This window comes from Python bivittatus, unplaced genomic scaffold (genome assembly GCF_059951505.1).
Source record: "Python bivittatus isolate LINGU-HERP-01145 unplaced genomic scaffold, Pbiv_v1 ctg000280_np1212, whole genome shotgun sequence".
Classification (NCBI taxonomy): Eukaryota; Metazoa; Chordata; class Lepidosauria; order Squamata; family Pythonidae; genus Python; species Python bivittatus.
In genome coordinates this window covers 2,217,247-2,231,543 of record NW_028277066.1, presented here as the reverse complement: position 1 = coordinate 2,231,543, position 14,297 = coordinate 2,217,247, and the positions used below count along the sequence as shown (strand labels likewise).

Sequence of the window (14,297 nt, the reverse complement as noted above, 5' to 3'; positions counted from 1 at the left end):
GCTCAGAAACGATGGGGTTGCAAAGGAAGGGGGCTTGTTTTCCTAAAGCATTGGCAGGGAGCTCCAGACTTTTACAATCCAAGAGTCAAACCAGTTCATCTCCCCCCGCCCCGACCCTGGTCGCCTCGCTGAACTCCTTCGGATTATCCAGCCGCCACACACCCACACCCCGTTCCCCCCCCCTTTCCTGGGACGACGGTGGGGTCAAAGGGGGCTGCTGGCATTCCTTCCCACCCTCCAGGAAAGGCGCAAGAACCGCCCCGGAGCGCAGGGAGCTGAGTCCTCGTCCCGCAGAGCTGCGCCAAAGCCCGGCGCGAAGGCTGGCGAGGCAAGCGGGAAAGGGGGCGAGGGCACCGCGGGCGCGTGGCCTGGGCGGAGCGGCGGGCCTCGCAGGGCGGCAGCGGCGCGTTGTCTCTTTAAGCCACCGCCGGGGCGGCGAGGGAGGGCGGGGTTGCGGCTCGCCTGGCCCCGGCTATAGAAAGCGGGCCGGGGGCGCTCCGCCGAGGTCTGGGTGGCGCTTCGCTGCTGCTGCGGGCCGGGCGAGTGGGCAGGTGCGGCTCAGCCTGCAGGTACGGGGGGGGAGGGGGCGGCGATCTCCCGGAGGGGGCTCCGGGCTAGGAAGGCGGGGCCGCCGGCCAAATGCCACTGGAGGAACGGGGAGGCTGTTTACGGGTTCGCGCTCCCGGCTGGCGTGATGCGCCGGTCGTGGGAACAGGGGCGCGTGGGGCTTGGCTCTTGCTCGGCCGGATCCGCCTGCCAGGTGCGGGGTGGGAGGACGCTGCCGATCATCCCCAGCCGGCGGGGGCGGTGTGGGGTGTAGCGCTGCGGGGGGGGGGGGCGAGTTCAAATGCGTGCTAGGCTGCCAGGCTTGGCGGCCGGCTCGGTCGCTGGAGCTTGAGGCTTGGCCCACCTTAAACGGTGGTGGCAAGGGTGACACTAGGGGGAGGCAGGCTGTATAAACCGAATAAATAAAATGAACATGAATAAATAGATGGATCCTAAGTGACATAATTAAAGAAAAACCATCCAGTTAGGGTGCTTTTCCTGGTATATATCCTTGGCCCAACTGTGAGACTCGTGCACGGGTCACCGGCGTCTCAAAGACTCACCCTTTGTGCAAGAGGGGCGGCTATATAAATGCGGCAGATCCATCAATAAATAAGAGCTTTCAAATCTGGGAGCCAGATATTAGCTGCCACTGTACATGGAGGCTCTGTGCCACGATCAGGGCCAGTTACAGGCTTGCTTGCGTCCTGCTTTTTAGACCCCCCCCCCCTTTCTCTGGTCTCCCAACTTTCTCTGGTCTGTCGCAAGCAGGTTTCAGCCAGGCTGGTGTACTTGGATTCACACAACATGCCCGATTAGCCTAGCATAGGCTCAAAGAATGGGCAGGTCACGGGGGTGCCCGAATCCAGCCCTGGTCGCAGCTCGTCAGCCAGGCCCTGAAGTTAAGCCACAATACGGGTCTGTGTTTTGACGCCGCATGCGTTTTACGGGTCCAGGTTTCGTGGGCTGTGTGAACTCGGATCATCTGCTTGTGAGAATTCATGTTAGCTCCATTGTATGTTAATCAGGCAGCCAAGCTTGGCCACATATGACTTTCTAAGGATCACTTACTTTCTAAGTAAGTTTGCAGGCAGCGCCCCCCTCCAGAAAGTAACCCGAGCTAGCCCTGCACACTTCTGTCATTAAGTACCTTTAGATTATGCCTCTTAATAGAATTATACCCCCCTTAATAGCATTATAACCCACCCACACCAGTCAATTAAGCTAATGGCCCTCTTTGCATTTCGCTTACACATTCTGTGAGTGTCTTAAGCAGTTGGTTACTGTCACACTCCATCCCTTATGGCTACGGAAGGACATTATTTAGGAATCAGCCTTAGATTTCCATGGGCACTCCCCAGCCGGGTGGGGTATAGATCGAATCCCGACTGGATTCTATGGGAAGATCTCTGAGTTCATGAGTCCTTTGATGAGAGATTGTGGATTCCCTTTGTTTAAGATCTTTCGAAAGCTGGCGCTTGCAAGAATTGTGTAAAGGTTTGATGCAAAGGGAGGAAGAGAGAGATTTATGAATGAACTTCAGGGTAACTGAAGAGACATCCTCGCACTTCCTGCTTTAAAAAAAAGACATAAAACAGGCAGGTTGATTACCCAGCTCCAGAAAGTGAAGAAAAATGTTCATCTCTTCTGAGGCTGTTATTTCAGAACATGTCCAGCTGGTTTTACAGGCTGTTCACAATAAATACTCACCTAAAAAAAAAAAAAAAGCTTATTGGGACCTTCCCAAGTAGGTGAGAGTGAAGGAATTCCTTAAAGGCCTTTTGCTATCTTAATATCAGCGCAAGAGGGAGTGTGTTAAATATCACTGCAAGTCTGTCTGTTTTTGTTACTCCCATTCCAGGTTTCTCCAGTTTTGTGTAGCTATTTATTTTCCTCCACTAACAATGAAGAAGAAAACAATAAGGTACACTTTCAAAATTTGGAGAACGTGGAAACTGATTTGCAGAAGGTTTCGATGAGACCCTCTTAAGGGGTCAGGATTAATGTCCACCAATTTCATGCCTCCCACATGTGGGTGAATGTTGGGACTACAACTCCCAGGATTCTTGCTGACCTGGCTGGTTGTAGTCCCAGGACACATGGAGAAAAGGCTGAGATGAATTCACACACTGTAGGTTTCAACAACAGTTGGTTAAATAGACCACTGTTAATTAGGTTTACAGAAGACTCAAAGCCATAAGCCAGGGTTTCTAAGCTACAGTGGCTTGGTTCATACAACTCGCATTATAGCTGAGCTGAGTTTACACAATGGACATTATGATCTTGCTGTGTTGTTTCAGTCAGGTCATCAGGTCAAAATGCCCTTTAGGTTAAATATATAATGTAGGGCTAGGCCACTCTGATTATTGCTCTTAAGTATCTCGATTATATTCACTGTACATGGGAAGGATAAGTTTAATACCCACCCGCCACCTGTTACTTTCTGAACAGAATAGATCTTTATTCGGTCAATGACCAGCTGTTACTTTCTAAAATTTTACCCTTTTCTGTCTCTCTCTTTCTCTCTCTCTCTCTCTCTCTCTCTCTCATGTATGTGTGTATATGGATGTATAGATAGATAGATGGATAATGGATGATAGATAGATAGATAGATAGATAGATAGATAGATAGATATAGATGATTGATAATAGATGACAGACAGACAGACAGATAGCTTTTACAGCTCTATTGCAATGTATATATATTGTTGGAGTGTTCCTTTTCTTCCTTTTTTGTTGGGTGTGTTTATACTGTTTGGTATGCTACTTTGTAGTCACACACACATGCACACCCCTTTTCCCTTGATTGTGTTTCCTAGTGATAAAAAAACAATTAGTGAAAAGGCAAATATATATCTACAAATCTTCTGCCCAGCGCTGTAAGTAGGCCTTGTGTCTGAAAAGTTTGCCCTCTCTGGGTTAAGAAGATGGCAGGCCCACTGAGATGTTTTCAAAGCTCTAATGTGAGGTTCACACCACTTGCTAGTCCTCAGAATGAACAAAGCACAATTGCTTTGGCAGTACAGGTAGTCCCCAGTTTAAGAACGAGTTCTGTTCCCAAGATCCGTCCTTAAGTCAAAGTTGTACATAAACCGGAACAGTATTATTGTATAATACTATATAAGTAGTATTGTGTAATGAACTTGAACCATTGTGTATTTAACTTGAATTGTTGGGTATTTAACTTTAGTTTTGCTACAGTAGACTCCGTTCTTAACTATGGGTCATCTGTAACCCAGGCATCTTAACTCCCTGTATAACAAAACAAATTAATTGCATGGTGAACTAGTTCCCAAAACATGTGGAATCAGAAGCTATCCAGCCCCATTTCAGTCTGGGGCAGCTTGGTGTTGTGTGTGCCCAACCTCTCTGTACCTATCCTAGGATCTGATCTGCTTAGGATCAATCAGGACTGGAGAACATCAAAGGAACCATTTTCTTTGAGGATGAGTTAATAAGAGCGAGTGGGAATAAGGTTTCAGTGATACACAAGAATTCTAGCATTTCCTTTCAATATGGCAGTATTTGGTGGAAAACTTTACTACTAGTAGTACAAGTAGTAAATAATACTAGCAGAGTTCCTTATTATTCTTACTGAATTTTTCACAATGGAAAACTGAGGGGAACCAAAAATGAGTGTGGCATGGAATCAGGTCTGTTGTTCTTCGGCATCAGCTTCTCCAATGCTGGTGTCCTCCAGATGTGCTGAATTCCCAGAATCCGTTACTCAGTGTAGTCACCTGCTCCCCACATCTGCATTTTGACCCCCGCCAAGTTGGGTTTATGGAAGTTGAGGTTCCCCTGGTTGGAGAAAGCTGTTTGAGGAAGAACCCGAAAAAGGTTCAACCACCCAAGCTATCCTTTAAGGATGAGATGAATCCTCCTTGACGTATTGCCCAGACCTTGAGCTGCAGAGATCTGCATATTTTATTTTATTTTATTTTATTTTATTTTATTTTATTTTATTTTATTTTATTTTATTTTATTTTATTTTATTTTATTTTATTTTATTTTATTTTATTTTCTTCCAGCCTGAGTTTTCTCCCTTTGGTTTCTCCACAGGTTCTTTCTCCCTACAGAGGGATGTTGTTGTAACACATTCCCCAATTTTCTGCTGAGCTCACTTCTTCATTTCCACCAACGGCTGGACTTTGTGAAACTTCCTGGTGGTTGGATTTGCTGTCTCCTCCTTTTTGACATTGTTGCTCCCGATGCCGTGATGTGCAATCCTTGTCTCTAGACAGCGTTCTCTGTGATGACGAGGCAAATCTTCTGGCTGGGCCTTATGCAAACTCTCTGGGTGCTTAGCGTGGCCTTCCTGCTGGTCAAGGAGGCAAACGCTGTTGGATCTTCCAATGGACCATGGGAAACCAAGTTCCTAGCACCCTTCTTAGTCGATGGCCTTGGGCAACCTATTGGAATCCAAAGTTCAGCCCCACATGTGGACGTAAGTTGCAAAAAAGAGGCTTCTCTTTTAACTATGATGGGGCTAAAGTCAGTCTTGGGAAACATTTATCCTAACGCATAATTGGTTCCTTAGAAGAGGCTTTTTCAAAGAGATCTGTCTTGTATGGATAGAGAAATGGGACAGGGAGGGTCATGGTATTTATATATTTCTGTGTATATCCCATTGCAGTGCTGATAGACTGGATGGGTGACTGAAGACTAAAACAAGAAAATGAACAGAAAAACACCCCAAAAGATCAATATCATAAATCAATATAAGTCACCTAAATATATCACTTATTCATATAATCATGGAACAGCAATGTACCAAATTGTGCATACTTTTTTCTCCTAGTCTTGTAAAATGTTGTGAAATCTATGTCAAAGGGAAACATATGGTGTCATGATTAGTGGGGGGAAAAATTGCCTTTTCAAAAATGGATAAATTATACATTCCTTGAAACCAATCTTTGATAGCTGGACTAACCATACTTTTCCAAACTCAATAACATTCTCTTGACTATTTCCCACACCGGATATAACTAATACTCCTCAAAAACAGTCAGATTCCCCAATTTTGGAATCTCATTCAAAATAACATGGGCATCTTTAACCTTTGCCCATTCATCTACTGATGATATATGTTACAAGATTCTTCCAAAAATTTTTCAGTATAATTGACATCATCTTAGCATTTTCAAGGTCAGCCAAGGTCATCTCATGCTCCCACCTGGAGAAATCTCTAGAGCAACCTATAGATTACATTTCTTTGCTACCTGACTCATGGTCTGGCTGTCATGCCTCAGTGTCACCCCAAAGGTGGTCTACCACATTGCACTCTATAAGGGGCCTCCTGTTTCTTGTGGAATAACAATTCTGCATCCAATAAGTAGAGGAGGCCAACTGGTAAACATAACAACATATTCAGCAACAATTGTTGGGAACTATCTTTGAGAGGCTTACAGTGCTAATAAACGTGTAGCACAATGCATCCATTTCTCATTGCTTTAATGCACATGTTTGCTTTCCATGGTTAAGCTTTACAGTTGTTGCACATGCAAAGGCATTGTGCTCCCCATATGGCTTTTTAAAACACTGACAAGCCACTCAACCACCCAGGGAGGTCTACAGGATGAGGTGAAAAAAGTCAATATGGTGATTGCAACAGCGGGATCAAAGCCCTATGCCTTTTTACAAGTGTCACGTAAAAGGGATGGGAGTTGATCACACAGTTGTGGTCACCATCTAAACTTTTGTCACCTCATCCTGTGGACACCCCTGCCCCCTTTCTAGACTATCCTGATGTGCAGAGTAATCTATTACCTTGATTTTCTTGAGTGTAACCTGTCTGTTTAGAGATAATCAAGAATGGGCTTTCTTTGTCCTGCAACCTGAATACAGCTTAGAAGCTTCAGATGATGTAGAATGTAGCCACCTACTGTCAGGTTCAGCCCAAAGAACTCCACGAGACAATGCAAATACAGTTCTGTTGCATTTATTAGCTTCCACCTCAAGACAGAAATCTCCCCAGACTGAACCCTAGTTCCCAAGCCAGCCAGCCAGCCACAACACCATGAATTCCTTAGGGAGGTGCCAGCCTCATCTTCTTGAACTTCCCACGCTCCTGCTGGGGGCTAAGAACACGCTTATCTCCCTGACCATGGCCTTCATAAGTCCATTCCATCACAGCTACTTCATAATAGAAGAGATGACTGGGAGTAGATGCAACTAGTCTCCCAGTCTCTCTATTGGCTTCCTCTGTACGCTTCTGAGAATCATTGATGAGTAAGGATCCACATTCAGGAGAGGTCAGATATTGGCTAGGTTTACCAGCTAACCATTATACATGGTCATTCTTGACCCATTCTCTTCATCTTCTCATCAAGGCAAAGGGATTGAGAAACTTTCTGGGTCTGGAAAAGACAAGGACCAGCAGAAGATTAAATGCTTTTGACTCCTAACCTTGCCTTCCCTTTGCCAAGAACTTGAGCAGACAAGATCTGTAGGCTGCTGGCTCCCACAAGGACCTAGCCAAATGGTTTTATGGAAACTTGTCTGAAAAATTCTTGTCTGGGAGTTCAAATCTCACATCTTCATTGTGACTTTTGATATCCTTTATTAAGGTTCTTTGAGTCAACTGTGACATGCATTTCTTGAAGGTGTTGAGGGCCTCTGTGGGTGGGACAACAAGGAAATGGATGTGGTAAAAGAAAGGGGTGTATGTCTAGAGTAAACATTGAGTATATATGGAGCTTCTGACCACCTTTTTTCTTAAATCTCATTGGCCCTAAGTTGGCTCCCCTCTACCTTATATATATGATTTATTCATTAGGTTTGGATTTCTATCCTGCCAACTCTCCAAAAACTCAAAACAGCTACATAGCACTTGCATCTCCAATGTTGTCCCCACAATACCCCTGTGAGTTAGACTGGACTGAGAGTGAGTTCTTGGCCCTGTCATCCAGTGAGCTTCCATAGCTGATGGTGTACTGGAACCTGGATTCCCTGGGGTTAGTCCAACATCTTTACCATGGCGAACATCTGATGATGTTACCTAGTTGGGTAATGAAATATTTGCAAGCAAACCACCAAGTTCAGCTTTAAGACCAATAAATTTAAGCTTACTTGAGCACACAGCTGCTTTTCCCATAGCATGAATTATTTCTAGAAGACCCTTGGGCTGCAGAAGACCTTGACTGCTGAAAGTGAGAAAGAGATTGAGGGAAGGGATTATATAAACAGCTTCAGCAGAACTACAAATTGTACCCCCATGATTTCCAAGGGCTGTCATCTTGTGGCAATGACCAGGTTCACACATTTTTAAGCATCCTTTTTTCAATAATATTTCATTAGGCTTACATGCCTTTCTGATTGTCCACCATTTTTGAGCAACTTACATTCCTTCTGTATATAAACAAGGTTACATTGATCAAAAGAGACCACATTATCTAGTAGAAATAATCAAATAGTCCTATCTCAACTTATAAAATGATCAGAGATGAGAAACAGGCTAGACTAAGCTTTAAACCATGATTTGCATGCCACAATGCCTGGATTTACAATATGTTAAATTAAAACAAAGCAATCCATTTCTGGTCTTGTATCATCTGTGAAAACCGCCCCATTATCTGCCTGGTGGTCTTTGTCAAGTTCAGAGCATTTTTATTGGTATATCTTATTGGGCCACATCTAACCACTTTTAAACCAGCTCTACTACCAGTTTACCTCCCAACCTAGTGAAAAATGATCTTCTGTCCAGTTTTGTTATTTGTATGTGATTGGGCAGCCATAGAAGTTATAAACCAATGAATAAATACAACGTATGTTGCCTTCAGTTTTCTTCCTAGCTTCCTTGAAGACTGAAGGACAGAACATTGTTTTACCAAAAGGCAGGATAGAAAGGCTTATAAAAATATGAAAGATTGCAAATTAGCAAATGTATTAAAAGTGGGGAGTCAGAAATCACTAGTCTTTTTTTCTTTCTCTTACTATTATTATTATGATTACCATCTCTTTTCTTTCTATTTTTTAGGTATTTTAAGTATTTTAACTTTTGTTAAATTTGCTTCTTCTATTATAAATATATATATATATATATACACACACACACACACACACACAAAGTAACAATATATATATATATATACACACACACACATACACACACAAAGTAACAATACAATGGAGATCTTACTATTAAGTAACGAGTTCAAGACTGAAACTATTATCACATAACTACTTTGATGTGAAATGGCAATTAATACTGATAGAATTTTTTCTTTCCTCTTTTTATGTCCCATACTTTAAGCTTTTAAAATAATAGGGTGTTAATAACTTTTAATCATATAAATATTACTCCAATGGAAGAGAAGATCTGTAGCTTAGGGTTGAACTGTGGAGTCCTTGGTGCTCTCTGAGCTTGGTGGTTTTCTTGCAAATGTTTCGTTACCCGACTAGGTAACATCTGATTAACATCTGATGATGTTACCTAGTTGGGAAAATAAAAAATGTAAAAGATGATGGTGATCAGACCGTTCCCGTGGAATCTCTTAAGCGTGCTTCTCGTTTTCTCTCTCCGCTCTAGTGTAGAGAAGTGGGGAAACAGAATCGATCGAACCGTTGTTCCTTCATCCGGCATAACCCGGACTGCAAGATGGACAGTGGCTTTCTCAACTACCTCAACGGAGTCTTCTGCGTCTTCCCCGCTGCTCTGCAACCTTTGGCCATGACTCTTTATGTAAGAATCCTGGTGGGGAGAGAGGAGACTCTTTGCATGTTTCTCCTGATGGCTTCTTTCCTCCTTCCTGATTTTTAAAAAGTTCTTTTAATGAAAGAACCCAAAAAATACAGAGCTGGTTGGCTACGGAATGCAAGCATGGGGCAGAAATCCTATGAGCATTCTGGGAAAATAAAAACGGTGGGAGGGTGCAGTAGGGAAGGGTGCCCACTTGCAGAGAGTGCTGAGACCATCTGCAAGGATTAAAGAGGAGTCGCTTTCTGAGAAGAAGGTGTATTGTAGGTGGCCCTACCCATTTTGGGAATGTGCCCCCATAAGCACTCAGGTTTCCAAAGGTGCCCATTGGCCCGAAAGCCTGCAGAGTTCCAAGTTAAGTGTGGTGATGGTGGTGATGGTGATTGTCATGAATTATTATTAACCTTATTGCTTTTTCTCCAGGAGTGAGGAATGTCGTGTTTGGAGGGTAAGCCTCCAGTAAGATCAGTGTTTCTTAATCTTTTTGCTCTCAGAACCCCTTCCCACTTTTAAAAATGGTGGAAGACCCCAAAGGAGCTTTTGTTTGTATGGGTTATATTTATCTTTTATATATAAAAAAGTCCCCTCTTACCCTATGGGTGGTCTGTGTCTTCCTCAATCTCAGGTCCTCTACCAGAGGCCTGGGAGTTTGAGGGTTCTGTGCAGTATCTTGGCTGTTCCCAACACTGCACTCTCTGGACAGAGAGCTCTGAGGTTGTTCCTGGGATCTGGTAGAGCCACCCTCCCACCTTAGGAGTCACAGCCCCGAGGGCTCCTACCACCACCGGGACCTCTTCGGCCTTGACTTTCCACATCCTCTCTAGTTCCTCCTTCCAGCCCTGGTCCTTCTCCAGCTTCTCCTGCTCCTTCTTCCTGATGTTGCTGTCACTTGGCACTGCTACATCTATCACCACCACTGTTTTCTGGTCCTTGTCTACTACTATGATACCTGGTTGACTGGCCAGTACCAGTATACCATTAACAGATTGGCCAGTATATATATGAATTTTTCAATACAGTAAAAGTATACAAAATTAAAGGAAGATTAAGGGGGGGGAAAGAACACAGAAAATAAGAAAGAGAGAAGAAGGGGAGGGGAGGGAAGGAAGGGGAGAGAGAGAGAGAGAGAGAGAGAGAGAGAGAGAAAACATATGGATATGGGTTATATTGATTGATATTTACCATATTAGAAATTAAAATTGACACATTCATAGAATATTGGTTTGCTGAATCATGTAAACCCAACAATATTAAACCCATTAGATATTAACATAAATAACATATGTTTCATGAAAAATCCTAACTTTTTTTAACAAATAAAAAGTAACAATGAGAAGAGCATTTTGAATTTTTAGAAAGAGCTTCAATATCTGGCAAATACTGTTGATTTTGCAGACCCCTGAGAGAGTCTTGGGGGGACCCTCAGTGGTCTCAGACCACACTTTGAGAGAGACTGGCTTTGAGGAACAAATAGCTTTACGAAGGGAGGGAGTAACAAAGGGTAGTGTTAATTAGGGGCTTCTGTCTGCGGGAGATCTTTCCAGCAGCTTTCTGGGGTCTCGGCTTCTGTTAGAAAATGACAAGTGAGATATTAGTCCTGTGTGCAGCAGGGAACAGATCCAGAACTTTATTATAATTGCTCACTCTAGCTTCTAGGTACCCTTTTCTATGGTAGAATGGTGCTTGTTCTCCAGTAGTGTGTTCAGAACTACATTTCAGCAACATACTTAAAATGGATTGGGGCTGAATTTCAACATATTCCATTAAGTGAGTTTTTCCAAGAAGGCAATTTCTTTGGATTTTTTGCTTGGTCGGAGAAAAATAGTGGGGACAAACTAGATCAGCTTTTCTCAACCTGGTGTCCCCTGAAAGGGCTGGAGCTGCTGTGCCTATGGACTTTGGCCCTGCTGTCTTGGAATCTTGGGAGTTGTAGTCCCAACCCGTCTGGGAGGTACCTGGTTGGGAAGGTTGGATGGTGTTTCTCCTCCTCCTGGTTCACAGCAAATGCCCTTGTCTTTGGTTTCTTGTAGGTTCTCTGGCTTCTCTACCTCTTTGTTCTCCTTGGAGTCACAGCTGAGAAATTGTGAGTAGTAAACCCCAACTCCCAAATCACTTTCAGAGCCAAAGATCCGAGATGAACTTCATTCAGATAGGACTTGCTGGCTCAGAAGCTGTTTTCTGCCCCCATGGTCAAAACATGGGTTGGGTTTGGAGAATAGGCACCATGCATGTTCTCAGAGGCCCCTTCACAAAACGCCTGGGATCTGATGGCCCATGTATACACCATTGGATGGGCTATGGTGTTGTTGGAACCCAGTCCTAGTGCTGCATCTGGTTGTAACCTGAGCAGGGTGAGCAAGACCTATCAATTGCCACCAAATTGGATGGGCCAACTGGGGTTGATCCCATCATTGCACCCCTTAAATATGCAGTGGCTGGGCTCACACAACATACTCAACCTTGGTTAACTATTCTGAGGTTCACAGAGCATGCTATGTCCAGGTGAGTAAATATGGTGGCTTAATTTCATACAATGGTTTAAGGGGATAACATGGTTAATAGAATATATTAAGGGTTCCTTCAAAATGTCAAAGCACAAAATTACCCAACGGCTTTCTGGCCTAATCCAGCCGGTGAAAGTACTTCTCACACAGACATACACACAAGCCATCATAATGCTGCTACCATGTTCTTTGTGAGCATTCGACTGTTTATATCTTAGATTTGTTTCCTGTTTTTCATTCAGGGCCTCAGTATGGGGGCCTCTTCTGCCATACTGAGATAGGTTGGGCTGAGAAAGGGACTGGCCCAAAGTCAACCAGGGAGCATCTGTGGTTGGGGTGGGACCAGAACCTGGGTCTCCCCACTCCTAGCCCAGCACCTTCACCCAACTGCCTGTTGGGTTGGACTGGCCCAGAATCCCCTGGGGAGCCTCTATGGCTGAGGGGAGATTTGAACCTGGGTCTCTTCAGCACCAGTCCAGCACCTTGATCCCTACCTCACCCTAGCTCTCACACCATCAGTGAAAAACAACATGATAGCAAATCTGCTGCAAAAACAAAGGGCAGATGGAAAGCTCTAAAGTTCTTGGGTTTCTTGTGAACTTATCTTCAAGGTTCATTCCTGCCTGTGGAGTGAAGCCTTGATAGTCTTTAAACTGGGAAATTATTTTCAGGAGGCAAAGTGGGGAGGAACAGAAATAAGAGGGGAAGCAACATCTCAGACATTTTTAATCTTTCTGTTTCTTCCACCTTCTAGCTTCTGCCCTAACTTATCGGCCATCTCCACCAAGTTGCAGCTGGCTCATAATGTGGCAGTATCCTTCCTTAGGCCTGTTCCTCTGGTCTTTTCGGAGTGGGGGACAAGGTGTGGGAGGAAGAGAAGCTCCCTGGAAGACAACCCATGACATGGGGAAGGTGGACCACAGAGCATAAGAGTTGGGTGGGGAATTTGGGTACAGCTAGAAGTGTGGATGAAAACATTGCAGCCTTTAGTTGACAATGTTGAGGTGGCAATGAAAAAAATATCACTTCTAATTAACTGGGCATCACATTAAGATGACAATGATGTTGATGATGTTGATGGTCATCATCAGATGTTTGAAAAGACCCCAGAAGACAAACACCTTTAAAAAGAGGCTGCTTTTTCCTCCAGTGCCGAAGCAAACCATCTCTCTGACTATGTCTTCAGGTCATCAGAATAATGGGATCAAGCCCACTCCTAAACAGATCAGTAGTGGTGGATTTTCTTTCCTTAGCCTTTCCTCCATGGTGTCACCTTTCTGGCTTTTGGAAATGGGGCACCTGATATCTTCAGCGCGGTGGTCGCGTTCTCTGATCCCCGGACGGCTGGGCTAGCCATTGGATCTATCTTTGGTAAGAGTGGCGAAGCTAATGGTTGGGTTTGTTTACTGCCTCAAACCAAGGTGTGTTTGAACTATGGTTGGTTAGATAAGCTACCGTTGTCCAAGGTCACACATGAGAAATTCTGATTGGCAGGGTGCAGGGCTTGGGTTCAATGTGTTGTGCTAAATCACACCCAAGTAAGCTCTTTTATAGCTTAATGCCACATATAACCGCAATATACGTTGCTGTATACCCTCTGTGAAGTTTGGTGTGTCTTCCTCTCTAACCTGTGGGAGCTGTCTTCTGTGTTGACTTTCTCCAAAGAAAGTTCCTTTTGGCATGAGATCAGCCCATCTGTGCTGGAAGAGATGGAAAAATATCTAAATCAGTTTCTGAATCAGTGCCCAATGTAAAGGATGCTGTATAGAACTTATTCTTTCCTAGATATGATGCAGTTCTATTCCAGTACACACACCCACACCTGCAGAAAGGTGTCAGAAAAAGACAAAATGGCAGCCACAACGGTGTGGTTGAAGCTCAGCCTGGTTGTTAGGTGTTGTGATGGAATGGACTTATGAAGGCCATGCTCAGGGAGATAAGCGTGTTCTTAGCCCCCAACAGGAGCGTGGGAAGTTCAAGAAGATGAGGCTGGCACCTCCCTAAGGAATTCGTGGTGTTGTGGCTGGCTGACTTGGGAACTAGGATTCAGTCTTGTGAGATTTCTGTCTTGAGGTGGAAGCTAATAAACGCAACAGAACTGTATTTGCACTGTCTCGTGGAGTTCAGGTTCACACCTGAACCTGACAGGTGTGTTGCAAAGCCAGCTTTACCCTTTTGACCTGTGGATCCTCTGCTGACATGCAGGTATTTAGTTAAATAATAATAATTAATATAAAATACATGGAAATGTTTAACCCTTTGAAAGGGTAGGATGGAATAAATGAATGTTGGAAGAAAAGGTTATCTTACCAAGTCCATTTCTGAGCCGGGAGTAAAGACACTGACGAATTGCATGAAGTTAGGAGATTTATTCTTCACCCAAGTGCAGAAGCAATGACAGCAGGCAGTTAGGTGGGCGGCCGCGCTGGGCCCCCTCCCCACAGTACCTTATATACCTTCTGTTGTCTACATGCCCCAACCTTCTAACATGTAGGAGAAGAAATTCTCTGTGTGTCTCAGCCCTTTGAGGTAGTCCAGACAGGAAACCC

General features: G+C 44.2%; 1 protein-coding gene across 4 annotated transcripts in view; it reads left to right on the top strand.

The window, feature by feature from the left end:
* The first annotated feature begins 391 nt into the window (after nt 1-391).
* Nucleotides 392-14,297, top strand: part of SLC8B1 (solute carrier family 8 member B1) — a 33,486-nt gene continuing 19,580 nt past the window's right edge. For 2 of the 4 annotated variants that reach the window (XR_015796591.1, XM_088143246.1), the window contains exons 1-6: nt 392-569; nt 4,609-4,993; nt 9,077-9,229; nt 11,275-11,327; nt 12,503-12,561; nt 13,015-13,119. Coding sequence is in view for 3 of the 4 variants with exons in the window: in XM_088143246.1 (XP_087999372.1) it covers nt 4,802-4,993; nt 9,077-9,229; nt 11,275-11,327; nt 12,503-12,561; nt 13,015-13,119 (562 nt within the window). In the remaining variant the exon portion in view is untranslated. The remainder of the gene's footprint in view (nt 570-4,608; nt 4,994-9,076; nt 9,230-11,274; nt 11,328-12,502; nt 12,562-13,014; nt 13,120-14,297) is intronic. The other 2 variants (XM_088143245.1, XM_088143244.1) reach the window with 2 other exon arrangements.